Source organism: Nuphar pumila, chromosome 4 (genome assembly GCF_984573655.1).
Source record: "Nuphar pumila chromosome 4, dmNupPumi1.hap1.1, whole genome shotgun sequence".
NCBI lineage: Eukaryota > Viridiplantae > Streptophyta > Magnoliopsida > Nymphaeales > Nymphaeaceae > Nuphar > Nuphar pumila.
The window spans coordinates 113,043,095-113,070,016 of NC_143252.1; the positions used below are offsets into that span (position 1 = coordinate 113,043,095).

Below are 26,922 nucleotides of genomic sequence, written 5' to 3' on the forward strand. Positions count from 1 at the left end.
GGGAATAAGACACCGCAAATCAAGAAGGTAATCTATCGATTATATCCTCTGTTTGGAAACTGGTAGTCTGAGGGAGTTTATGCATTTGGAAAAGTGGTAGCTGCGAAATCCACCCTTAGTGCAAATATAAAAAGGGAGAGAGTCTCACTTCTCTCAAATGCATAAACTCTCATCCTAACTACCAGTTTCCAAACACCCACCACCAAGGTATCTACCAAATGCAGAAACTCCACATCTCAGTTGTCAGTCTCCAAACAGAGCCCTAAACCTAGGAGGTGGGCCACGTAAGGCAGGGTGGTCGCGGGCCCCACCCAGGGTTTTCCTTTGCTTCGGTGAGTGTTCCTCGTCATAAAAAACAATCATTACCTAGTTAGGCATGACTCGATCACTGTAAACCTACAAACAAACACAACCTTTTTTTCCTATTTGGATAAGAGACGTATAAATTGAATCGTTTGCAGGTTTGTCTTACCTTCTGGGTGTGACTTGATCCTGAACATATATAGCCAGGGTGTTGGTGTGGTCTAATCTTGCACAACCAAGCTTGATCAAGAGTGCTTTAGGAAGCCCTTGGGATCCCTGAGCTGGCTTTGACCCAACATGACTCTAGCTGGGAGCTGGAGTGCATTTTCTTTAGTCTGAGGTTTAGATCATCAGCTTCAAAGCCTGATTTAGTAAGTAATACATCAAGCAATCAAGAAGATGAAGGAAATAGGGTTAAGCACAAGGATGGATTCGGACACTAATAGATTCGGACACTACCTATGCCGAATGATTACAAGAACTTAAACACCGCAAAGTATGCGAAACATGTGTTGTTAGTGTTTGGACTCAGTTGGAGTCTTTGGGCGATGACTCATTGTTCGTGAGCGAGCTCACATATGACTATACCCTAATAAAGAAGAAGAATATGGTGTTTTGATCGCTTTCATGAGCGATATGTTCTTGTACGCCGCGTGAGGCTGAGCATGTGAATGGGCAGACCAAGTCCTCATTTGCGTACCCCGCGGAGACCACGAGGCATAAACACCTCGAATGGGCTTGCGCTTCAATGGTGAACTCAACACAGCAGCATCAAGAGCAGGACAGGAGATGCCATTTCGAGTATGCCATTTCGAGTATACAGAGTGCCAGCAACAAAGGAATCACTTGCCAGACCAGCCCTATCAATGTTGAGCCATCCACCAACTTTCCAAACTCTAAACCAGTGCAACAATAAGCAATGTTCGGGCAAGAAAAAGAAGCAAACATATAGAAGCTGATTTTGGCCGCACTCAATCAAGATGTTTACCTGTTCAACCTGTCATTGATGGCTATCAAGTCCTTGGAAGGACTTTGACCGACGCAGGCAATAATAACTCTTCCAGTTGTTTGACATCAAAGTGTCCATCTGCATAAACCATCAAGAAAGCTTACTACGAAGATAATGAAAATAATAAACCAAATTAGCTTACAGAACAAGTATCAATAATTCATCAAAAAAATAAAGCAAGATTGCCAACAATGTTGAGCGATGTTGAATGAAAAGATAAAATGGGCTTGCATCTACATATTCTGTTTTATTAATTTCTCTTTTTTCACCGGGTTAATCAACTTTAGAATAATACATTCTCTATGTAATCTAAGTGTTTACCAACATAAGTTGTGATACTTGAGAATCATGGTGTGTTTGTATATGTATATATGGAGAGAGAGAGGAAGAGGTTCACTAAAGCCTAAAAGGCAGAATAAAATAAGTTGCTTACCTTTGATGATCTCAGAGGAGAGACATAAACATTACGTGATGCAGACACTTTTTTCGGGGACATGTCCCGAAGACTAGGAAATAGTGACACTCGAGGTGATCCTGGTGGTTGTCCTGCTTATAAAAACGAATGGTAACTTAAAATGTCTAATTTATGATCTAAGGACATCAACCAACAAAACTGGTAGTACCATAAATGTTGCTTTCTTCAGACATTTGACCAGCTTTAGTGGGAGTTTCTGCAGGGCCAAGCTCCATAAGGAGAGGTTTTACTGCTGGTACAAACAGCTCATTATAGAATTTGATTATATGAACATGCTCCTGCCCTGTTTTCTGCATCCAATCCATGCAAGTCCAGTCGACAGATAATAGATCCAAGATATAATTATCAAACAAGAATTAAACACTGTTGTGCTTGCGAAGGCAGGAATGGAATCAGTACCCCACGATGACTACTTGACAGCCAATCCATGAAGACGTAAAGAAAAACTTGAGGTTTACACTGTGGTTGCTTTTTATAGTTTAAAATTCTCTCTCTAAATGTCAAGCTTAAATTTGATATCTGCAAGAAGAAACATGGTATTAAAAAGAAATTTTCTCTAATGAACCAGAAAGGAGCTAACAACTGAATAAAACCAAATCAATCTTTTGAATGAGCTTCTGGAATCTGAACAGACCTTTGAAACCCCATAAAGACTGCAGAGGATAAGCTGATCAATATGCCTATTGAAAAACAGAGCTGTCTGATTATTAAGAATCTGCTGAATGAGACTGTAAACCCTCTCCATGACAGTATTAGGTTGTTCTAATCTTTCACATAAGCTTTAGATTCTGATAGCAGCCAATTTGAAGACCTGTGATTGGTGACACATTTGACATCAGTGAAGATGAAAAAAAACAAAAACATTGATTTTCAAATAATCTTCTTCAGATGATGAAAATTCATAGCAAGTAGCCAAAATCTATATGTACACATGCTTGAATATGATGCAATAGCAAACAAAATAAGAACAATATCATTGATTTAACGAAAGAAAATCAAGTGGCAAGCAGATATTTAGTGACCTTGCTAAAGAAAACATTGACCCCTGTCTCAGCACATGTTTCACCAGCTTCTGCTGGATTTGGTCATGTTGGACTATCAAGAAACAAATATTTCCAAGGTGAAGCACTTCGCAGAACAAAATCAAAATACACAAATAGAAACCTCAAGAATGATAAAAAGAATCAGCACATATCACTCCATTACCTAGCAAAATTTGACTGTAGATGAGCATGCAGCTTTGATTTGAGACAGGTAGAGCTCACCAGGTACTCTTTAACCGGTGATGTGACAGAATTATGCTCTACCAGAACACCCACAGAATCTGTGCTGACACTTTCTGGAGACATTGAAACGTGATTATCTGATCAAGTCAATAAATTTACACCTTGATCAAGTAATCAACCTCATGTTGCATTACTGATGAAGGAAAGAAAGTAATTCAAAGGCAGGAAATAAAATATCCAAAACGGGAAGCTTAATGTGTGGTGTATGCACCAAGTATCATCCAAAAATGAGCTAATTACAGTTGGAAAGTTAAGCAGATCGATGTCATGGATTTGCTTAACTATAATTTATCAACACAATAACAATAATCCAGCATAGTATAGCAAAAGGCAGTATCCTATCTCATGAGTTTCAAGATGAAATAAAAAAATTAGTGTCTTTCCCCATTGAGAGGGAAAAAGAATGACACCTGTTTCAATTCTGTCTTAAGGTAAAACACACATGAGATTCAGATTGTTATTTCATGATTATTTTATTCAGATTGCAAGACAGATACGGTTCTCAGACTAGAAACCAGAATGCAACCAGGCCTGACTAAGGAGAATAAAATAATCATGAAATATATAAGAGGGTCACAGATTGCTGCTATAAATAGATAAACAATGAATCAATTAGGCAAGACTAAAAAAATGCTATCACATGACACTGCCCATTTTTGCCTTGTTCACACAATGTATTGTGCACTCACAAACAAACAGTTCACACGGTGCCTTGTGCACTCAAACAAACAGGACTAGACATAACACTATTTCAAAAAAGCAATGTGGACAATATACTCACCAAGTGAGGTCTCAAGTTTCTGCAGAGCAGGCAGAGTCTGCAGACCTCCAGTGGAGATGTTGTGTTGCGTTGCAATAGCATCCAGTGATGGCATCGGTTCTGCCAGAAGTCCTAGACGGTTTATCTCTGCAGCCAGAGCTGGTTTTGAAACAATTAAAGAGTTATACATTGAGGAGCCTTTTTCCCATGCCATACTCTCTAACACTTGCTCTTCCAAAGAATTGAGATGCCGCTTCAACTCCCTAGGAAGAGTTTCTTCATGTCTAACAAAAGTCTCTATGACCTTACTCAAGTCAAAGGCAGTAATACCAGTTCTTTCCAAAACTGCAGGGAGCATTATAGTCACTGACTTATGTGTTGCTAAAACCAATACAGCCGAGCAAGCAAGCATGCACCTATGAAACCTCTCATTTGTTAGCAATGATGTCAAATTGTTACTGTAGAATGTCTGAGATTCTGTCCTACATATAGCAATGAGAACCCTATAGTACAATTTCAGTGCTTCCGTCCTTTGTTCTCCCCACATGTTATTCATTTGCATCACGGTTTGCAAGCATCCAGCAATACATCTCTCTCCAGGAACAGACATGGGGAATACGGCCTCTAAGATTATGTTAGCTTGATGCTTAACATTATCAGTTAAGTCCTTATCACATAGTGAGAGAAACCGCTGCAATTCAGGTGAAGGCTGTAAAGGAAGGGGACCAAGGACTGTCCTGAGCCACTCGGAAGCAGTCATGGTTATGCTTACTGGTGTAGGTGCCATTTTCAAGTTTGAAAGACTTGTATGACTGTTCATAGTTGAAGATGGAGAACTTGGAAGCCATGAAGAGCCTGTTTCTGTCTTTGCTGTTGAGGCAAATGACTCACACTTGCACTGCACAGCATTAAACTATAATCATCAAATGGAAATTAAAATGGATGCTGAGAATGTTTACATTAAAGGCATTAATAAGTGCGAGCTGATCAGTCAAATCCTGGAAGCAAAAATTAGTTAAAAGCAACAGACCTTGGACACATAGGTGCACTTTGCAGCTCCTGACAAACTTCCAAACAAACTGTCCTCCCCATCTACTAAAATACGTACATCCAGCTCACCGGCATCACAAATTGCATCTTCATAATCTTTTTCTAGTATTTGCATACTTGATGACAATAAATGGTCCTCCATTAAATCTTGAAAGTAAGTGAAACCATCTGGAGAACAACAACAACAACTACGCCTTCATCCCAAAACAATTGGGGTCGGCGATATGAACCAAAAAAGAAAATCATTCCGGGACTTCCACATGAATCCTTCTCCTCCAATCATTTTTATCCAATGCCATGTCCTTGGTGAGGTTCAAAGCATTCATATCCTTTTCTATCATCTTCATCCAAGTCTTCTTAGGCCTACCCTGACCTCTTTTAACTAATATATTTTCCCATTTCTCTATCCTTCTAACTGGAGCATCATTAGGCCTTCGCCGAATATGTCCAAACCACCGTAAACGATTCTCTCTCATCTTATTTTCAATGGATGCAACGCCTACCTTCTTATGTATCTCCTTGTTTCGAATCTTATCTTTTATTGTATTTTCACATATCCATCTAAGCATACGCATCTCAGCTACACTCATTTTTTGAATATGATGTCTCTTGGCAGCCTAACATTCCGTACCATATAGTAAAGTGGGCCTAATTGTCGTCGTATAAAACTTTTCCTTTAACCGCAATGGCATCCTACTATCGCACAACACTTCAGTTGCACTTTTCTATTTCATCCACCCAACCTTTATCCTATGATTTACATCTTCATCAATTTCTCCATACTTTTGAATGATAGATCCCAAATATTTGAAGCAGTCATCCACCGATATTTCTTGCTCACCAAGCTTCACTACAATCACATCACTACTTCGCTGCTTACTAAACCGACATTCCATATATTTTGTCTTACTCTTACTCAACTTAAAACCTCTTGCTTCCAATGTCTGTCTCCATAATTCTAACTTAGCATTAACCCCAGCTCTAGACTCATCAATCAAAATAATATCATCAGCAAACAATATACACTACGACACATTTTCTTGAATTGATCTCGTAAGCTCATCCATCACTATAGCAAATAGGAAAGGGCTTAATGTAAATCCTTGATGTAACCCAACCGTTATAGGAAAATTGGTTGCCACCCCTCCACAAGTGCGGACATTGGTTACTACTCCTTCGTACATATCTTTAATTATACTAATGTACTTGAGAGAAACACATTTCTTCATCATTGTTCACCAGAGAACATCGCTAGGTACTCTATGGTATGCTTTCTCCAAATCAATAAAAAACATATGCAAATCTTTGTTCCTCTCTCTATATCTCTCAATAAGTTGTCTAAGAAGAAGTATAGTTTTCATACTTGATTTTTCAGGCATAAAACCAAATTCATTCTCCGATATCATGACAACCTTCCTCAACCTATACTCAATCACCCCCTCCCAAAGTTTCATAGTATGACTCATGAGTTTTATACCACGATAGTTTGTACAATATTTTATATCACCCTTATTCTTATATAAAGGTACCAAAGTACTCTTCCTCCACTCATTAGGCATCTTATTTGTCCGCCAAATCTTGTTAAAAAGATTTGTCAACCATTTTAAACCTTTCTCATCCAAGCATTTCCAAACCTCGATAGGTATACCATCTGGGCCAACTGCCCTTCTTGATTTCATTTTCTTCAAAGCCTCTGCAATTTCTTTCTTTTGAATCTTAAGCATGAAGCAACAATTCATCTCATGAAAAGAAATGGAGAAGTCTCCAAAATTCTGAGCATGACTTCCATTAAATAGCTTATCAAAATAATCTTTTCATCTCTCCTTAATCTCTTCATCTTTGACTAAAACCCTTTGTATTTCATCTTTGATACATCTAACTATATCCAAATCCCTCAATTTTCTATCTCTCATCTTTGCAAACTTATAAATATCCTTCTCGCCCTCTTTGGTATCCAACTTATCATAAACCTCCTTATATACCTTATCCCTCACGTTTTGAACTACTTTTTTAGCTTCATTCTTTGCTATCATATACTTCTCCAAATTCTCATTATCACGACTCTTACTTAGATTTCTATAACACTCTCTTTTAACCTTAATAGCTAATTTGACTTCCTCGTTCCACCATGATGTATCCTTACCTAGCGGTGCATCACCTTTAGACTCACCCAATACCTCCTTAGTCACCTTTCTCATGCCACGTAGTATCTTATTCCATATTTATTCTGAATCCTCCTCGAGACACCAATCAGCTTCCTTAACTACCTGCTCTACAAACATTCCTTGTTTAGCTCCTTTCAGTGCCCACCACTTAATTTAGGATCTATCCTATGTCTATCCCTTTTGCGGCATTTTCTAATTCTAAGATCTAAAATTAAGACTCTATGTTGTGTAGCTACACTTTATTCCGATATAACCTTACAATAGATGCAACAACCCCTATCTCTCTTTCTAAGTAAGAAATAATCTATGTGACTCGTATTAACTCTACTTTTAAATGTCACTAGGTGAAACTCCCTCTTCCTAAACCAAGTGTTTGCTAAGATCATATCATAGGACAAACCAAAATCTAAAATCCTTTCTCCACTTTCATTTTTTTCTCCTATACCATAGCCTCCATGGATACTCTCAAATTCATCCCTACTAATGCCTACATGTCCATTAAGGTCACTGCCGATGAAAAGCTTTTCTCCATAAGATATCCCTTGTACTACTCCATCTAAATCTTCCTAAAATTGACGCTTAATGGAATCATCTAAACCTACTTGAGGTGCATAAACACTAATAATATTAATAATATTCGTACATAATACTAATTTAATAAGTAAAATCCTATCACCCTTCCTACGAACCTCAACTACATTATCTATAAACACACGACTAATAACAATCCCTACTCCATTCCTATCCTATTTATTCCTGTATACCAAATCTTATATCCCCAAGGTTCTATCACTTTTGCTTTCTCACCTACCCATTTGGTCTCCTATAGACATAAAATATCCATGTTTCTCCTACACATAACATCTACTAACTCTACCAACTTACCAGTTAAAGACCCTATGTTCCAAGTGGCTAACCTAATTTTATGGTCTTGAACTATCTTCTTTACCCCCACCCGTCCAACAAAGTGAGGGAACCCTTGCCTATTTGATACCACACCCGAGCACCGGTGTGACGCGTCGCTTCTTGGCGACAACCTAGCAACCCTTGCCCATTTATCACTGCCTCCAAGCCTATAGAGTACAACGTGCCGCTCAGTAGGGAACGCCCCAACAAAATTCTCATATTGGTTCATATTCATAGGGTGTGACTAAGTTTTTATGTTGGCTGTCACTGGCCTGCCGCAACCCTCCTCCTTTATCCAGGCTTGGGACTAGCAATGTATAACTAAACAGCTATACACAGGCGGAGTTCATCTGGAGAACAAACAAACAATTTAAAAACTTTTTCACGTAAGACCCAACTGAGTTTCAGTAAATAGAATTATTAATGTACAGTCTAATATACCCTTAACAATATCATCAAGAGACTCTGCATTGCATTCTGAAGCAGGACAGGGTTTTTTTCTTCAAAATTTCAACTATCAATCTATTAGCTATCTCCATTTTTTTCTTCAGATCATCCTTCAAAGTATTATAAGTATTACGTAGAGAAGCAAGAAGATCCACGCCCTTATCACACTTCCTCACTGCAATTAATAAGCCAGTATCAATCGCTTCAGTCTTAACTTCCTGATCGGAATTCACACCACTAAGACTCTTTAAAGCATACAAAACGATCGCAAACCATAATCTTTCCATTTCTTTGGGCTGAGAACAACCAAAAAATGCGTCAACAGATCTGTCCTGATCACTCACACAAAAAGCAATCCAAATACTCACACAAAATCGAACAACTAATGTCAAAGACAAACACATTCAGAACAAAAAAAACTCATTATAACAAAATCAAACCGAGAAAGAATAGACGGCAGACATGTGCGGCAAAATAAGATGCTTGTTTTCCCGGAACAAAGCTATTGCACGGGCCGTCGTGCTATCGTCGAGCGATAATCCAGCCTGGAACGAAAAAAAAAACTTCAGCAATCAATTCGGTGATTATGATGAGCGAAAAAATGTTACTGCCAGGTGAAAAATTAGGATTTAAGGAAATGGAGATCTCATGTCTAGAGGCACGTTCTTTAGAACTTCAATCTACTCACTCCGAAAATTCCGAAGATGCGAAAAGGGGTTTGTTACGACTGAGTTCCCAGGATACAACTACATGTATAACACATATATATGATCAATTTAAAAAAAATATATTAAAAAACAAAACTTCAAATGCTTGGTAAGCTGGTGGTATGCATGGATTGGAATAGGCAGCTACTCTCTTTCTCTAATATAGATATATACATATATATGGTTAATATTTGATAATGACTTCATGATGTACAAACATTTGTTTTATTTTTTTGTTGTTTTTCATTATATTAACCTTACATGATTTAGAAATTTTGCTTAGTGGGAATCGACTCTTAAATCTTCCAATTATGACATGTAGGCAGGTTTCTACGAGGCTTTAAAAAACCAACAACCTAAAATGTATGATATGATTTAAGGTTATAAAATAATGTTTTCCATCCAAAAAACCTAAGCCAAATATTGATTCCCACTATTTTGAGCATGCTTAAATCATCCATGCGGCTGGATTGGATCAAAACAATCGTGGAAATCTAAAGACATTTGTACTCAATGACCTGTTACCAAATGGTATCATATTTATAGTTAATATTTGATGTTATTGAAGCCGCAAAACTATTGAGCTGAAAATCATAGGTTCAAGCTTTAAATACCCAATCTGATCACATAGATGTGTTCACCATAGTTTGTTTGCTAAGGATCATACCTTGAATCATGTGATTTCAATAAAAAAATGTGTGTTTTTTTAAACAACAAAATTTGAGCACATTGTGGGATGCTAGCTTTCAAGCCCTTAAAAAAACTGCTTACATCTTACAATTACATTATTCAGAGCTCATCTTTTACCAAAAGAAAAACTTGCAGATCACATCCATAGGGCTAGGTTTACCAAAAGCTCAATAGTTCTTTGCCTTTAATTGCAACAAATATTAAGGCACGCACACACACATACATATATATAGAAAGAGAGTAATGTGCAAGTTTCATACCATTTATCTCTCACAGTCCCAAAACCCTTTAAAAAACATATTGACATTATGAGATCTTTCTACTCTATTTAGTAGAAAACATGTATTGCTTTAAACATTTTTATGAGATATCATAATTAAAACTCATAGTAGGGGGTTGTTTTAACAAATTTGACCTCATGGATGTGTTCAACGTGGTCAAAATAGCATGGATTGACCCTTGGATCATAAATTTTTAATGAATAAATGTCTTTCTAAGCTTGAAAATTGGTACATTGTAGGCCAGTGATTTTTCAACCCTCTCAAAATATGACATATGCATAAAAAAAACATGAACAAAAGGTCAGTTTCTACTAAATTTAATATGTGGAGCACATCATGAGGGTCATATGTGCAACAAAGCAGAAAAAATAAAAGCATTTCATTTTTCACCAAGGGTTCTTTACCCACCTGGGTAGCAAACATTACCCCATATATAAATACATATATGGAAAATATTATAGTCAGGGCCCACTTTTGTTAGGTTCTGGCAAAAAATATGTCTGTAGGTGTTTTGGGGCGAATTAAAACCTGGAGATGTATTCACAATTGTTTATTTATCAAGGCAAATGTTTTGGATAAAATAAGTTTACAAAAAAAATGTGGACCTTATATTGTCAAATTTTACATGAGCCATTGATTTTCACCCATAAAAAAAGCTTGTGCATGAAAAATACTTAATTGAATGCATATTAACTACTAAGTAAATTATGATAAACACATTATTGGTTTAGATCAAACAAAAATCACTTGCAACCACATTTTTTGCTTGAACCTAATGAAAATAGGATCTGACTAGAACAATATATATATATATATATATATATATATATATATATATATATATATATATATATATATATATATATATATATATAGCATTTGCTTTCCACTTGAGTAAGTATGGATGTCAACAGTTCGGGTCGCGAAAATAGAATCCTATAACCAGACTCACATATTTTAAAACTTTATTTATATTATTATATATAATACTTGGGTCAGGTGCCCATAAAAAATCATGACCCAAACCCAGCCTTCATATTGCTCGGGTTGGGTTCAAGTTGACCCAAATATTATTCCGGATGGCACTTTCCTTACACATACCTAACAAATGGGGTTCAGGTCGAGAAACCGGTGCAAAGTGGACCCGTTGACAGCCCTATGGGTAAGGACTGGTTGACACTCACAGGGGAACGTTATTTTTTAACCAATCTTACCTCATGAAAGTGTTATGGTCAAAATAATAATAATCAACCCTTGGACCATAGTTTTTTTACTATGTGAAAATGTTTTTTTATATTTGAAATTTTGGTACATTATAAGCCATTGTTTTTTCCAACCCTCGTAAAATCTGGCTTATACCTCAGAAGAACATGATCCAAATGCCAGTTTCTACTAAACTTAACATGTAGGTCACATTGGGAGGGTCAGCTGCCCAAAAATTTTGAAAAGAAAATAACATACTACATTTTTTACTAGGGGGTCCCTCACCCATGAGCATAGTGAATATTATATATGAGACAATATTGGCAAAACTAGTGTCTAAGGAACCCTTGAGTTGAGATTCATAGTAGGAAGTTGTTTTGACTAATTCTAACTCTATGGATGTGTTCATTGTGGTTTAAATAGTAGGAATGGACTCTTGGATTATATTTGTTGACATAAAAACATATTTTTATAAGGATAAAAAAAATTAGGTCGTTAATTTTGTACTCCCCTGCAAAATCTTACTTAATAAGTAGAATAACATGATCAAAACACTAATTTGCGCTAACCCAAGCATGGGTGTGTTTTTTTCATTTTATTTTTAAATTCTGACCCTACATATGTGATATATGTACTTGATTTTATAGGGATCAGCTCTTGAAGAGTTTGATTCCAGCACATGGATGAGTTTTTATGAGGTTAGAAAAACCAACGATCCAAAATTTTTGTAATTTTTTAAGGCTCCAAATATCATTTTTTTATCAAAAACACGTGATCCAGGTGTGAATTCTTAGTAAATCGACTATGCACAACACATTTATAGGGCCGGAACCACATAAAAAGCACCAGAGAAGCTAAAAAATTCATTTAGCAAGCGGTTTAGCACCAACCCATCTCTCTCTCTCTCTCTCTATATATATATATATATATATTGGCTACACTTACCCATGTAAGCAATTATGGGTTAACATTTGGTCAGGTTGTCACGATGTTTGAACAAGCTGTTCATTTTTCATGAAATTAACCATATATATATATATGTGACCAATTTTTTGACTTATAGAATCACGTATTTTCATCAAAAAATTTTGATCAAGAGTTGGTTCCTAGCATTTAGCTACAATGAATGCATTTATGAGGTGTGATTGGGTCGACATGACCCGCAACTATAATTTCCAAATCATTAGGATGGAGAGGTTGCCATAACCAAATGTTACCCATATACTCACGTGCTATATGTGTTGCATGCAAACATGCTAAATGAGTTTTTTGAGTTTTTTTTTTATCATACATAATACTTGTACTTGATTTTATAGGGATCAACTTTTGGAGCATTTGGGTTAGGTTTGTATAAGGTTCAAAAAACCAATATTCTAAATTCTTTTTAAAAATTTGAAGCTTCAAATATCATTTTTTAATAAAAAATACATGATCCAGGTGACAGTTGCTAGTAAATTGATCATATCGAATACATGTATATGGTCAGAATTGCGAAAAAAACATTAGAAAAACCCAAAACATATTTAGCATGTTTGCATCAAAGAGAGAGAGAGATTATGAACAAGATATGACAGACTGTATACTATAAAGCGAATATATATTTACTTTAGTTTTTTTAGTTAGATGTTTTAAAATAAAAATATACTGTAATATGTTTTAGACATGCTTCTTTTTCGACGACTATGAACACTTGGATGGCATATCAGGTGCAATCACATTGCACACTTTAGTATGCCACTGCATCTAATCCGACCTCTATTTGGGCCCACAGCTGGCAGACTGTACCTAAGAGATGGATGGCAGTTAAGGATGGCAGTGGACCGGGGTGGGGCGGGGGACAAGGCCTCCACCCCGGTCTTGTCTCAAAATCCGGACCTCCATCCCCGCCTCCATTCTCGCATGGGTTTGGATTTTAACCTCCATTCCCAATCCAAATGGGGGCAAGGCAAGGCTAGACGGGGCAGTGCCCCGTTTTTTTTTGGCCCATTGCCATCCTTAAAAGAATTAGGGCAGAGCAAGGCGGGGATCGAAACAGGATGGGGCAGGGCCGGGTGGGAGAAAGGGTAAGTCTAACTCCACCTCCATCCCCACAGCGGTTTTGATTTTAACCTTCATCCTTGCCTCCATCCCCGGTCCAAACGCGGGGCGGGCCCGTTTCCCCCCGGCCCACTGCCATCCCTAACGGCAGTAAGGTGCAGCAGCACACTTAAGGTGTGAAATGTCATTGCACCTGATCCTCTCCCGCCGAAGTGAGGAAAACTTGGGTTAATCGGATATCCGACCCAAATCCGAACCGTTATAATTAAAACTCAAAAAAGTTAAGAAGGGAGGAGCGGTCCTTCATCTCCTTCTCCTTTTTTATTTCCAAGTTATTTCCCCTATTCCAGTCCTCCTTTAGGGTCGGATATTTTATTCATTGAAGTCTGTATTTTAAGAGATTTTTTTTATGATTATCTCGGGTTCGAAGAGGAATTGAGGGGTTGTTTCTTGTTGTTCTGGGGATTGGGGCCAGATAAGCGAAGGAGGTCACCAAAGCCGCGAAGAAAACACCTCCAGCACACGAATCGAAGGGTTGTTTCTTGTTGTCCAGCTGCTCGCCTTGATGGTAAGCAGAGGCCGTCACCCCTTTTCATTCTGTTGGTATTGTGTGTTCTTCATTTATTTTTCTTCTTTGTCCCCTGTTTATCGTTGTATCATGTGGTTCTGTTTATTCTGTTTACTTGTCTTTAGATGATCTGATATATTGGCTTCATACCCAATTCGAGTATGGTGAGCCGGAATGGACCATATCAATTTTTGATGTTTCATTGCATGTTTTGTAAATGGGTATGGTTTATGTAGTAGAAAACGTGTATAAGATTGGGGATTTCTTAGGGAACTTAAAAATCAAGGGCACCAATACTTTGCCATGAAAAAGTTGAGTTTCTTTTGTCAAAAAAATTCAATCTAAAACGTTTTATAGTAGAGAAGCAGTAGCAGACACATCTACGGAATCAAATTAAGTGAAAACCACCTGCAACTACGACCGTTTGACGTGGTCCACGGCAGTCCATACACTAGTTGGTTTAAAAATGCTAATTACTCTCTACGCATTCCCTTACGCTTGAAGTTGTGATTTGTTATTGGAGGTAAGCATGAAGAAAGGCGTTGCTATACATTTGGACGCTAGGGACTGCCATGTTAAGATAGTTTAGTTTGGACCAATGTTGTCAAGAATCGGTATCAGCCTTGAATCATTTTCAAAACGGTTCAGAGAATTGGCCGATTCAGACTCCGAACCTAATCGAGCTGAATCTGCCAATTTTTAACCAACAGATGGCAAATTTCAATAAAAATATTAAAATAATATTGAAAAGATTAGAAAACTATTTTAAATAAATTCTGAAAAATATTTAAAGAAAAAGATGAGTCGGCTTGTTGCAAAACGATTTTGGGCCGATATGGTATGAATCGGCATGAATCAGATGACTCACAATGATACTGACAACACTGGTTTGGACTGTCATTCCTTTTGGTAAGAAACCTCAGAATTAGCCATTGGCTTAACTCTATACCTCCCTTCATCCCTTCGGTAATGGATAGAGAACGAGTGAATGGTATACTTGTGCTACATTTTTAAGAGACACCAAGATTCCCCAGCTTGCTCACCAAAAAAGAAGAGAGAGAGAGAGAGAGAGAGAGAGAGAGAGAGAGAGAGAGAGAGAGAGAGAGAGAGAGATCCAACTGTTTATTATTGACACTTTGATAGAGATAAGTCCAATTGAGGCGGTGTATTTGTGAGAATTGGAGAGAGATGGTTGATTGGCTAAGAGAAGGAGGGTCGGCTATGGGGGAGAGATGAGTAAGAATGAGAGAGAGTTATAGGAAAAGGAAGGAAATCCCAATTGAGAATTCAATTGAGCCGATTTCGAACTAAGGCTAAAGCCAAATCCTTTCTAGAATTAGGGTCTGTTTGCATGTCACGGAAAAGGGGAGTTTTATGCGGAAATGCATGGGTGCCTGTGCCATTTCCGCGGGGCCACAATGCAACACAAACATGGGAGCTGCTTTCCTTACGGAAAGAAGCCCTCATTTTACACGCTGGACCCCCCCTCCACATATTCAGTTCCTGGGGGGTGGGGGGGTCCGATTCATTTTCCGCAGAAGAAGGTGCCACGTCAGGGTCTGCCACGGCACCCTCTTCTGTGACAAGCAAACGCGCCTTAGAGAGGCCAAAGAGAAATTCTCTATTCATCAAGCATTGTGAGGAAAATGAGTGCATTGGCCTATTTATAGCTTCTATAGGCACAAAAGACTAAAAAGCCCCTCACTAAGGCACCAAATACCCCATACACTCTCAAATAGGTCATGGACTATGTCACATGGATGTGGATGCAGGTACTAGATACGATGTGGATTTGCTTGGTATGATGCAACAATTTTCAAAAATTAGGATTCAGGGACATGGCTCTACATATATTATATGTTTGTATAATTATATATGATAATATATATAATCCATTACAATTACAAAATATATTTATAAACATATTTTTTATCATGTCGAACACTGTGTCTACGTGTCGGATACATATCGTGCATTGTGTCAACATGTCAGACACGGCGTTGACCATGTCCTGTACTAATCGCACCGTGTCGCACATCCGGATCAGTGTTGTGTCATACCAACACACAATTCGCCCCTTGAGGGGTATGTCCCTGTGACATAGGTTATGGACCCAAAATACAAAGTGTGAGAGGTCCAAAACAACATAAGAGACCCGCACCAAGTACAATTATTGTCCAGAACCCCCTTATATGGGTCGCGGATCCAATACAAGACATGAGAGGACCCAAATACAAAAATTTTGTTATCACATTTTCTAGAGCTGTAGGCACATTGGATTTGAGTTACTCTTGTATTCTATAAGATTGCAATTCAATTTTTGGTTGATCCATCCTGCAAGGGGTTTCAATTGTATAGGGATCAACCCAGTTGGCCATCTAGTCATCCCCACCTGCAGGACCAGACCCAATTGGATAAAACATTAGCGAACAGATATCGTCAAGCAGCATCTTTTTCTACTTTTGTATTTATTCAGTCAGATCCTGGTTGGGCCATTGTTCAACTAACATATGCTTGATGCACATCATTTCACAGAATCAGATGTCTTTACTAGGGCCAGACCCAAATGCTTTTCAATCAAGCTCAAGAATCTTGTGCACTGCTGTTCAATCGGCAAATGCCTCTTCAGAGTCTTGGGGTGCATCTTTTTGTCCTTAGAAATTGTATGGACAGCACCCACATGAAGAGCTTCATTCCTTGAGAGCCATTTTTCCCAAATGCTAATGCAAAAGGAGAGTCCTGCTAGCATTTTTTGAACCGACATGGCTTATGGTAGATGGAGGGCTACCATATTATTTCTGAATTTGTTAAATCATGGCCATTTATTATTTTACTAATTTTGTAAGGGTGGGGTGGGGCAGGGGGGGGGGAGGGGGAGATTTTTTTCCCAGCAACAAGGGTGAGAGAAAATAGGCGATCTAGGTTCTTTGTTAACTTTCCAAGGATAATACCAATTAGGCACCCAGTACTCAAATTTCTGAAGGTGAACTTGATCTTTGGCGAGTAGCCTATTGTAGGCTGCTAAATGAGGAGGCGAGTTGCTTTAGGAAGATGATTATGACTCAGATTAGATCTTTATCTCTCTATGTGCCACACTGTTTTATTTTGATGAACACATCTTTATCAATGATTTTATCCCAAGTGAAAACAACCTACAAAATAGTCAGACAGACTAACTCAAGTCAATTATCTTTGTTCACTTGAAGAATTACATTTTTAATTTTCTCATTGGAAATAAGAAGTATCTTACTCTTTGTTGACTTGCAGTCCCGCTGGCAATGTCTACATGAAGTCTTGGATACTGTCTTAGTAGGTTTCTGGAAATTCCATTGAATGACCATGCATCTCCTCCACTTGATTTTTTCACATCAAGCCTTATGTGTAACAGAAAGAATGATGCATTATTATCACCTCCATTAAGCCCCTGCACTGGAGTTTGTTCGCTAAAAAACAACTCATATTCAAGGGGCTTAAACTAATTGTCAATGAAAAAGATCCTTATCAACTGGGTTTTATATCTGCATCCCTTTTGTCTTGTGTACTATTTGTGTATACAGCTATGCTTCTAGGTCACTTCATTTTGTTCTATGTAATGATGTTAACATCAATTGAACATGGATGTGATATAGGAAATTGAATTGCATGCTTAGGACATGCATTTCTGATCAACGTTTTACAGTGTTCGGATGTGGCCAAATTTTGCTAAAATGTTCTTTGGTTAATGTTGAAAAGCATAAATCTAAGCGGAAGATCATGTGAATGATACAAATGCAGGTCATGTAGCCTTAGTAGTTAAAATTGCACCTAGATGCTTGCCTAGGTGGTGTTAAATAATGTAACATAATTTCATATGTAATCTCATAGTTTTTAGTTTACTTTTATAGTTTAGTTTGGATTAGGTTAGTTTCTTTGTTTAGTTTGGTTTCCTTCTTTTATTTTTTAGTTTCTTTTTGGACATATCAAAACTTTATGCTTTTTTGACTAAAGTCAAAAAGCACATAGTGAGAGAGTCATTGGACCCCCAATGGCTCTATTTAGAGCCGTTGGGAGCCCAACTACTCCCTCATTCCTCCTCTCCTATGTATTATAAATATGGGGTGTTACCCCCTTGTAAATTTGTAATGTATGCTTTTGAAGGGTGTTTTTACCCATTCAATAAATATATTTTTCTTCTCTCTTTTGTATACCCTTTTTTGGGTATTGTTGTATGAACCCTTGTAGTTCTTGTGTGTGATCCTTTTTCGGTATTTTGGTTGAAGCTATTTGAAGCTTCGTTTGGTGATGATTCAAGAACTCATCCTCTTACATTGTATAAGAGCGCGATTGTGATCAAACAACTCTTATCAGGGCATCGGGAAGTGTGTCATTCAAAGGTTGAGAAAAAGTGACATTCTTTTCAAGTATATGTGAAGTTGTGTTCTTGCAAAAGCTTGGAGGAGCACTCGTACTCACTATCCGTGGTAGAGTACATACTTTCTCCTATCTTCCTCTATTCTTTTTCTCTCTTTTCTTTGTCATTCCAAACCTTGTAAAATGGATAACAATGATAATGTCACCATTAAACCCATTAAACTGAACGACTCAAACTATATTACATGAGCTTCAATTATGAAGCACCTTATATGAGGAAAGGGGTTGTGGGGATTAGTGGATTGAACTAATTTAGAACCTAAGCTAATTCTTACAAAGGTTGAAGGAGAGAAAGAAATACCTCTTACGGAGGTTGAAAAAACCAAAGCCATTACCACTTATGAGAAAAAGTGGAAAGAATGGAGAATGAGACACGCCAAGATTATGTCTTGGTTCATAAGTAGCGTAGACATAAAAAAATGTTCAAGCCTTGCAAAATTTGAACATGCCAATGATGCTCGGGACTCTGAGAATGTATTCTCTTAAAGATGTTGCCCATATATGCAATTTACAAAACCAAGTTCGGAATATGGTTCAAGAAGACAAAAGTATTAGAGAATACTATAATAGTTTGTCTGAATTATGAGAAGAGTTAGCTCTTCTTGAACCAAAGTGACATTGTCTACAAGACATAAAACTCTACAAAAATCAAATTATTGCGGAGCATTCTTTTCAATTTATTAGTGGACTAAGATCGGAATTTGAATCTACCAAGTCCATTCTTCTTCATCGAGGAAAGGTTTCCTCAATAGAAGACACAATAGAGGAGTTGAGCATGGAAGAGAATAGGCTTAAGAATAGAATCACCAAGAGTGATGGTGACTCAGTTCTAGCCGTATCTAGACCGGGAAACCATGTTCGTATATACAAACCTCCAAATTATGGGAGGACAAATGATGAGAGAAATGGAAATGAGTTTGAGAAAAGGAAAGTGGTTTGTTACTATTGTCGAGAGTCGGGACTATCAGATTTCGTATGAATGGTTCAGCTTATGCACAGGAAAGTAGAGAGAGAGAGAGAGAGAGAGAGAGAGAGAGAGAGAGAGAGAGAGAGAGAGAGAGAGAGATGCACAATCGGCTGGGGCGGCATACCAACTGGGGCTCGACCTCCAAACCCTAGGATATATAAACTATACAGGTTTACAATGATCCTTGTAATATCAGAGATATTACAAGGATGCCATTAATGAAGCTAATTTGACATGTGTTTCATTTAACATGTCATGCGTATGGATCTGGATCCAGATCCATACGCAGTGTATATTTTAACACCCTCCCTCAAGTTGTACGTGATTTTGTAGCATGTACAACTTGCTCTTCAATAGCCAAAATTGACGTCCAGTTAACCCCTTGGTAAACAGGTCCGCCACTTGATCTTCTGTTCGAACATGACGTAGTTCTATCTCCTTCATCTCAACTTTTTGTCGTATAAAATGTTGATCAATCTCAATGTGCTTCGTTCTGCTATGCTGAATAGGATTACATGCAATGTTGATTGCGCTTTGATTGTCACATAGAAGAAATGATCGAATAATTGTCTCCCCAAGATCACTCAATAAGTGTCTAAGCCATGTGACTTCTGCCGTCCCTACAGCCATCGATCTGTATTCAGCCTCTGTACTCGATCGTGCCACTGCCTTTTGTTTTCTGCTGCTCCAGGACACTAAATTGTGTCCAATATATACACAATATCCAGAGACAGATCGTCGCTCATCTGGATCTCCTGCCCAATCTGCGTCTGTATAAGTGATGAGTTCATGTCCTCTATGCAGATTATCGTTCTTGCGATAAACAAGTCCGTCTCCTATAGTTCCTTTTAAATAGCGTAGAATGCGCTTCACAGCTTCCATATGACCCTCCGTTGGAGCATGCATAAACTGGGATACCTGATTTACAACATAAACTATATCAGGTCTGGTAAAGGTCAAGTACTGTAACATCCCCACGAGACTTCTATACGTTGTAGGGTTGACACAAGGATGACCATCTTCAGAGCTCAGCCTTTGATGTAATACACTAGGAGTACTGACTGGTTTACAATTCGTCATCCCGGCTCTTTCCAGAAGGTCAAGAGTGTATTTTTGTTGCATGAGTGTCAATGTGTCTTGTTGTCTGTCAACTTCCACACCAAGAAAGTACCTCAACTCCCCTAAATCTTTCATCTTGAAAGTTTTCATTAAAAACTGCTTCACGTCTTGCACATGATTATCTGAACTCCCAGTGATCACAATGTCATCAACATATATAAGAAGAAGTATAACAATGTCTGCCTTTTGGTAAATAAAGAGTGAGTGATCCAGAGAGCATCTTCTAAAACCATAACTCTGAATTTGCATAGAGAAACTTTCAAACCAGGAACGAGACGTCTGTTTCAACCCATACAGAGATTTCCTTAGTTTGCACACCCAGGCAGTAGGATCCTTCTCGGCATAACCAGAAGGTTGTTCCATATACACTTCTTCCTTTAAAGTTCCATGCAAAAATGCATTTTTAACATTCATCTGACTAAGGCTCCAACCTCGATCGACTGTGTTAAAATATGTAATCTCATATAATATCTCATATGTAATCTCATAGACATGTAATGTTTTATCTCCTTTCTAGTTAGGATTTTTCGTTTAATTAATTCTAGTTAAAATACAACTAGAATTAGCCAAACCAGTCCATCATTGGACTGATTTGGCCTTTACCTTTTTGACTAGTCAAAAAGGTACCTTTTTGACCAAGTCAAAAAGGTAAATCCAAAAAGAGTTGTTGTAAATACTTTTGTTTTGGGTTTTTATCTCAAATCAATAAAATTGTTTATTTTTCATTTTTATACCCGTTTCGGGTTGTGTGTATTCTTAAGTTCTCTTTGTGAACCTTTGTGGTTCTTATGATGTATTTGTGAGAACTTGTTGAGAGACATTTGTTGTAGCGTATTTTTCACTTTCTTACATGGTATCAGAGCAAGGTCGGTGGACGTGTATTGGGAAGCGTGCCATGCAACTACTCTTCAAGAAAGTGAAGTCTCTTTGAAGGAGTGCTCATGTGTAGCCTTGAAGGGCGTGGAAGGCTACTTATTTTCGATCTTTGTGGTTAAAATATTCCTCTTCCCACTTGCTTTTCTTCTTCCCCTCTCATTTCCAAGCTTGTAAAATGGATGACAATGCTAATGTCACCATTAAGTCCATAAAACTCAACGATTCAAACTATGTAACATGGGCTTCAATCATGAAGCATCTTATTTGGGGAAGGGGTCTATGGGGCTTAGTTGATGGAACCGATAAGGAACCTAAACTAACGCTCACTAAAGAAGAAGGTGGAAGAGAAGTACCTCTTTCGGAGGTGGAAAAAACTAAGGCCATCTCCACATATGAAAAGGAATGGAAAGAATGGAGAATGGGTCACGCCAAGATCATGTCTTGGCTAATTTCTAGTGTAGACATAAAGAAGTGTTCAAGTCTCGCAAAATTTGAACATGCTAATGATGCGTGGGAATATCTTAAGAGAATGTATTCTCTTAAAGATATTGCTCATATATGTAACTTACAAGAAAATGTTCAGAATATGGTTCAAGGAGAGAGAAGTATTAGAGAATACTACAATAGCTTATCCGAACTATGGGAAGAGTTGGCTCTTCTTGAACCAAAGTGGCATTGTCCACAAGACATTGAGCTTCGCCAAAATCAAGTAAATGCGGAGCATTTTTTTCAATTTATAAATGGGTTGAGACCCGAATTTGAATCAACCAAGTCCGCTCTTCTACATCGGGGAAATGTTCCCTCTATTGAAGATATCATTGAAGAGCTAAGTATGGAAGAAAATAGACTCAAGAAACGAGTCGACAAAAGCGATGATGATACAGTTTTAGCTGTATCTAGACCAGGTAATCACATTCGCACATACAAACCTCCACATATTGGGAGAATAAACAATGAAAGGCAAGGAGGCGATTTTGAAAGGAGAAAAGTTATTTGTTATTACTGTCATGAACCCAGACATGTTAAAACTTACTGTCCAAAGTTGAAAAAATCTTATGAGAAGAAGGTAGCTGTTGTTGAATCAAAAGAATCAAATGAGACATCCATTGGAAACATGTCCCTGTCTCAGCTGGTGGAGGCTCTACAACCTCTTCTTAAAGGAACTTCTCCCTCAGCTGGAGCTGCGATCTCTTCTGTTGGCACCTCCGATCCAGGTAAACCCCTATGGCTTCTTGACTCTGATGCTTCTTTTCACATGACACCAAATTTAAAATTACTGTCGCATTGTTATGACTCAAGTGGATCGAGTGTTTTTACTGCGGATGGAACATCCCTTGAGATAAAAGGAATAGGAAATTTCGAAAATAACTCTCAAAACTCAAAAGGATTTTGTGTTCCAAAGATTAGATATATCCCCAAACTTAATCTAAATCTCTTATCTGTTTCTCAATTAACTGATCATGGGTGTAATGTTTCCTTCTCTTCTCATGATTGTCAAGTACAGGATCACCAGTCAGGGAAGCTGATTGGGGAAGGCCATAGAGAAGGAGGCTTATATTACATGGATTTTTTGGAATTACCCAAGAAAACATTATGCTGCAATGTTCAAAAAGTAGGCTTGGATCTTTTACACCAAAGATTTGGTCACCCTTGTATATCCAAGCTTCAGTACTTTCCAAACATGGAAAAAATTTATAATTTTGAAACTTTCACTTGTGAAAAATGTATTCTTGGAAAAATGAAATGACTAGCATTTCAAGAAAGAACTTTTGTCTCCACTCGACCACTTGAATTAATTCACTATGATGTTTGGGGTCCTGCACCAGTTACGTCAAAAGGTGGGTTTTTATACTATGTAATTTTCGTGGATGACTTTACACGATATACCTGGATTTACTTTCTCAAACACAAATTTGAAGTGTTCTCTTTTTTTCAAATATTTCATAATATGGTCAAAAATCAATTTAAGAATGATATTTCAATATTTCGCACTGATTCAGGGGGAGAATTTTTATCAACTGAATTTAAAGAATATTTGAACTCACATGGAATTTCACACCAAAAATCTTGTCCTTATACCCCTCAACAAAATGGGTTAGCTGAGAGAAAACACAGACACATTATAGAAACAACTAGAACACTACTTATCACACATCAAGTTCCTAAAGTTTTTTGGGCCGAAGCTATTTTAACTGCTGTGTATCTTATTAATAGGATGCCTTCATCCTCAATAAAGAATATTTCTCCTACTGAAAAGCTTTATAAACAAAAACCTGATTATTCTAGACTGAGGGTGTTTGGGTGCAAGTGCTTTGTTTTTACAGATAAGAATGATAAATTCTCTCCCCGTGCTATACCCTGTACTTTTTTAGGATATGCAAATAATAAAAAAGGATACAGATGTTTTGACCCTAAAAACAACAAGTTATACGTTTCAAGGAATGTATCCTTTCTAGAAAATGAAAGTTTTTTTGAAAACAAAAATTCTACTGAAATAGATGAGTATTCCTTCTTGTTGGATCTAGTTCCAAAGGATAGTGAAAGAGAAATTGATCTAGATGATCAGATGGATGTGATTGATTCTGATCCTCATAGAAATAGTCAAGATTGTATTCAATACTCTAGACGAGGAAATTTAGAAAGACAATGTGCCCTGGATAAATACACAAGGGAACATGAATCTGCCTCTTCATCTAGAAAATCCACTAGGATCTCGAGGGTTCCTGCAAAGTTTGTGTCATATCAGTCTTTTTCACCAAAACATCAAGCCTTTATTGCTCTAATTCATTCCTATGAAGAACCTCCCAGTTATGATATAGCCAAGGATCAACCAGAATGGGTCAAGGCTATGAAAGTCGAATTAGAAGCCTTAGAAAAAGCAAATACTTGGACCATTCAAGACCATCCTCCAAACAACAAGAAACCTATTGGTTGTCGCTGGGTGTACAAGGTGAAAACCAAGAGTGCTGGCACTCTTGAAAGATTCAAGGCCCGGTTGGTGGCAAAAGGCTATTCTTAAGAATATGGAATAGACTATAAAGAGACCTTTGCCCCAGTAGCTAGAATGACCACTGTTAGAATCCTAATAGCTCTTGCATCAATAAAGGGATGGCATATCTTTCAAATAGATGTTAAAAATGCTTTTCTAAATGGAACTTTAGCTGAAGAAGTATACATGGACCCACCACCAGGAATGAATATACCTAAAGGGAAAACACTTCGCCTAAACAAGGCTTTATATGGTTTCAAGCAAGCTCCAAAAGCTTGGTATGATAAGTTTAGTAAGGTTATGCTTGATTTTGGTTTTCGATTTTGTCTTACTGACACAACTTTGTTTGTTAAGAATTCTGCTGCAGGTATTATCATCCTTCTACTCTATGTTGACGACATGATTATCACTGGAAGTGATAAACAGGGAGTTTATGATATTAAAAAATTTCTCAAAACACATTTTGAAATGAGTGATTTGGGTTTTTTGAAATATTTTCTTGGTATAGAAGTTGCCTACTCACCTAAAGGTTACTTGCTAACTCAATCTAAGTTTGCATTAGATATTGTTGCCAGGTCAGGTATTTCAGATGAAAGATATGTTGATACTCCTGAGATTGTGAATGTCAAAATGAAGATTGATGATGGAGAGCCACTCGAAAATCCGACTCCATATAGGCAACTTGTTGGGGCTCTATCGTATCTATCTATCACAAGACCTGACATTACACATGCGGTCCATACAACCAGTCAATTTCAACATGCTCCAAATTATGTTCATATGGGAGCAGTTTTGCGTATTATTAGATATATCAAAAATTCTATTTCTCGAGGATTATTTTTATCCGCTTCCTCTAACTTAGAATTGCTTGCTTATACTGATGCAGATTGGGGTGGTGATCCAAATGACCGCCACTCAACTACAGGTTTTTGTGTCTTTTTAGGAGAATCCTTGGTGTCTTGGCGATGTAAGAAGCAACAAAAGGTCTTTCTCTCATCAACTGAAGCTGAATATAAGGCAATGTCTACAACTACTATGGAATTAGTCTGGCTTCGACGTCTACTTTTCGATATGGGAGTTGAAAGTCCAAAAGCATCAAATCTGTGTTGCGACAACAAGAGCTCTATCTATATTGCAAGCAATCAGACATTTCATGAACGCACCAAGCATATAGAAATGGATTGTCATTATGTTCGAGAGGATTTTTTGCGTGGCACCATCAATCTTCCCTATGTTGCTTCAGAATATCAGCTGGCCGATTTCTTCACCAAGCCTCTCGCTGCTCCTAGGTTTCACTTTCTCTTAGGCAAACTTTCGGTTATCCAACCGTAAGTTTGAGGGGGAGTGTTAAAATATGTAATCTCATATAATATCTCATATGTAATCTCATAGACATGTAATGTTTTATCTCCTTTTTAGTTAGGATTTTTCGTTTAATTAATTCTAGTTAAAATACAACTAGAATTAGCCAAACAAGTCCATCATTGGACTGATTTGGCCTTTACCTTTTTGACTAGTCAAAAAGGTACCTTTTTGACCAAGTCAAAAAGGTAAATCCAAAAAGAGTTGTTGGACTCTCCAACGGCTCTAATAGAGCTGTTGGGGAGTCCAACAACTCTCTTAAGGCTTCTCTCTACCTCTCTATAAATATGGGGCTATTCCCCTTGTAAATACTTACTCTTGTTTTGGGTTTTTATCTCAAATCAATAAAATTGTTTATTTTTCATTTTTATACCCGTTTCGGGTTGTGTGTATTCTTAAGTTCTCTTTGTGAACCTTTGTGGTTCTTATAATGTATTTGTGAGAACTTGTTGAGAGACATTTGTTGTAGCGTATTTTTCACTTTCTTACAGACTGCTAGGGATATGATGACACGAATAGTACCCATTTTGACTACGGGACTAAAAGTTTCATCGTAGTCTTCACCATATTGTTGTGTGAATCCTCGAGCAACAAGTCGTGCCTTATATCTGTCAATACTTCCGTTAGGCTTATACTTTGTTTTATAAACCCATTTTGAGCCAACTACATTCTTTCCTTCTGGCCGAGGGACTATTTCCCAAGTCTGACAGTCATGAAGAGCTTTCATTTCTTCATTCATAGCTTCAGTCCAATGACGGGATTGAAGAGCTTGATTAAAACAAGTGGGTTCATCCTATTTTGTGAGCTGAGACATAAACAACTGGAAATCAAGGGAGAAGGTCTCATAACTCACCCATCATTGAATAGGATGCTTAATGCGTGACGGCCTTTGAGCTGGATCAGTGGCGATGCTGCCCACATTCTTCGGCTCTGTATTTTTGTCCCGTCTAGTGTATATCTGTCCAGAGAAGCGTTCTACTGGGGTTGGCTCAACTGGAGACTCAACTGGTGATAATTCAATATGCATCTGTGGGTCATGTATCTCCCTACTCAAGCCGAAGGAAGGACAATTTGTCTGACATGTTTCTCCTGTATTAGCAAAAAGATATGCGCTTATCCATGGATCATATACTTCTAATTCTCGAGATGGCAACGTTGCAGAGTCATTGACCTCAAAATTTCGTTCGTCAAAGACAACATTTCTGGAGGTCCTGATACGTTTTGTAGTAGGGTCATAGCATCGATAACCTTTGTATTCATCTGCATACCCAACAAATCTGCACTTGACAGCCTTGTCCTGAAACTTATTTCG

The 26,922-nt window shown here is 37.7% G+C and overlaps 2 protein-coding genes across 2 annotated transcripts in view; one reads left to right on the forward strand and one right to left on the reverse strand.

The window, feature by feature from the left end:
* Positions 1 to 1,303: 1,303 nt before the first annotated feature.
* LOC149840632 (retinoblastoma-related protein-like) lies at positions 1,304 to 10,502 on the reverse strand. The gene is made up of 9 exons (XM_090005106.1): positions 10,488 to 10,502; positions 8,842 to 8,946; positions 8,535 to 8,733; positions 4,864 to 5,051; positions 3,855 to 4,746; positions 3,053 to 3,150; positions 1,936 to 2,077; positions 1,746 to 1,858; positions 1,304 to 1,390 (listed from the first exon to the last, which is right to left on the reverse strand). Exons 1-9 carry the CDS (start codon positions 10,500 to 10,502, stop codon positions 1,304 to 1,306), a joined length of 1,839 nt encoding a protein of 612 aa, XP_089861232.1.
* Positions 10,503 to 13,629: 3,127 nt separating this feature from the next.
* Positions 13,630 to 26,922, forward strand: part of LOC149840633 (coatomer subunit zeta-2-like) — a 36,493-nt gene continuing 23,200 nt past the window's right edge. Inside the window, exons 1-2 of the mRNA XM_090003234.1 lie at positions 13,630 to 13,681; positions 13,795 to 13,887. Coding sequence (XP_089859360.1) covers positions 13,885 to 13,887 — 3 coding nt within the window. The 5' untranslated portion in view covers positions 13,630 to 13,681; positions 13,795 to 13,884. The remainder of the gene's footprint in view (positions 13,682 to 13,794; positions 13,888 to 26,922) is intronic.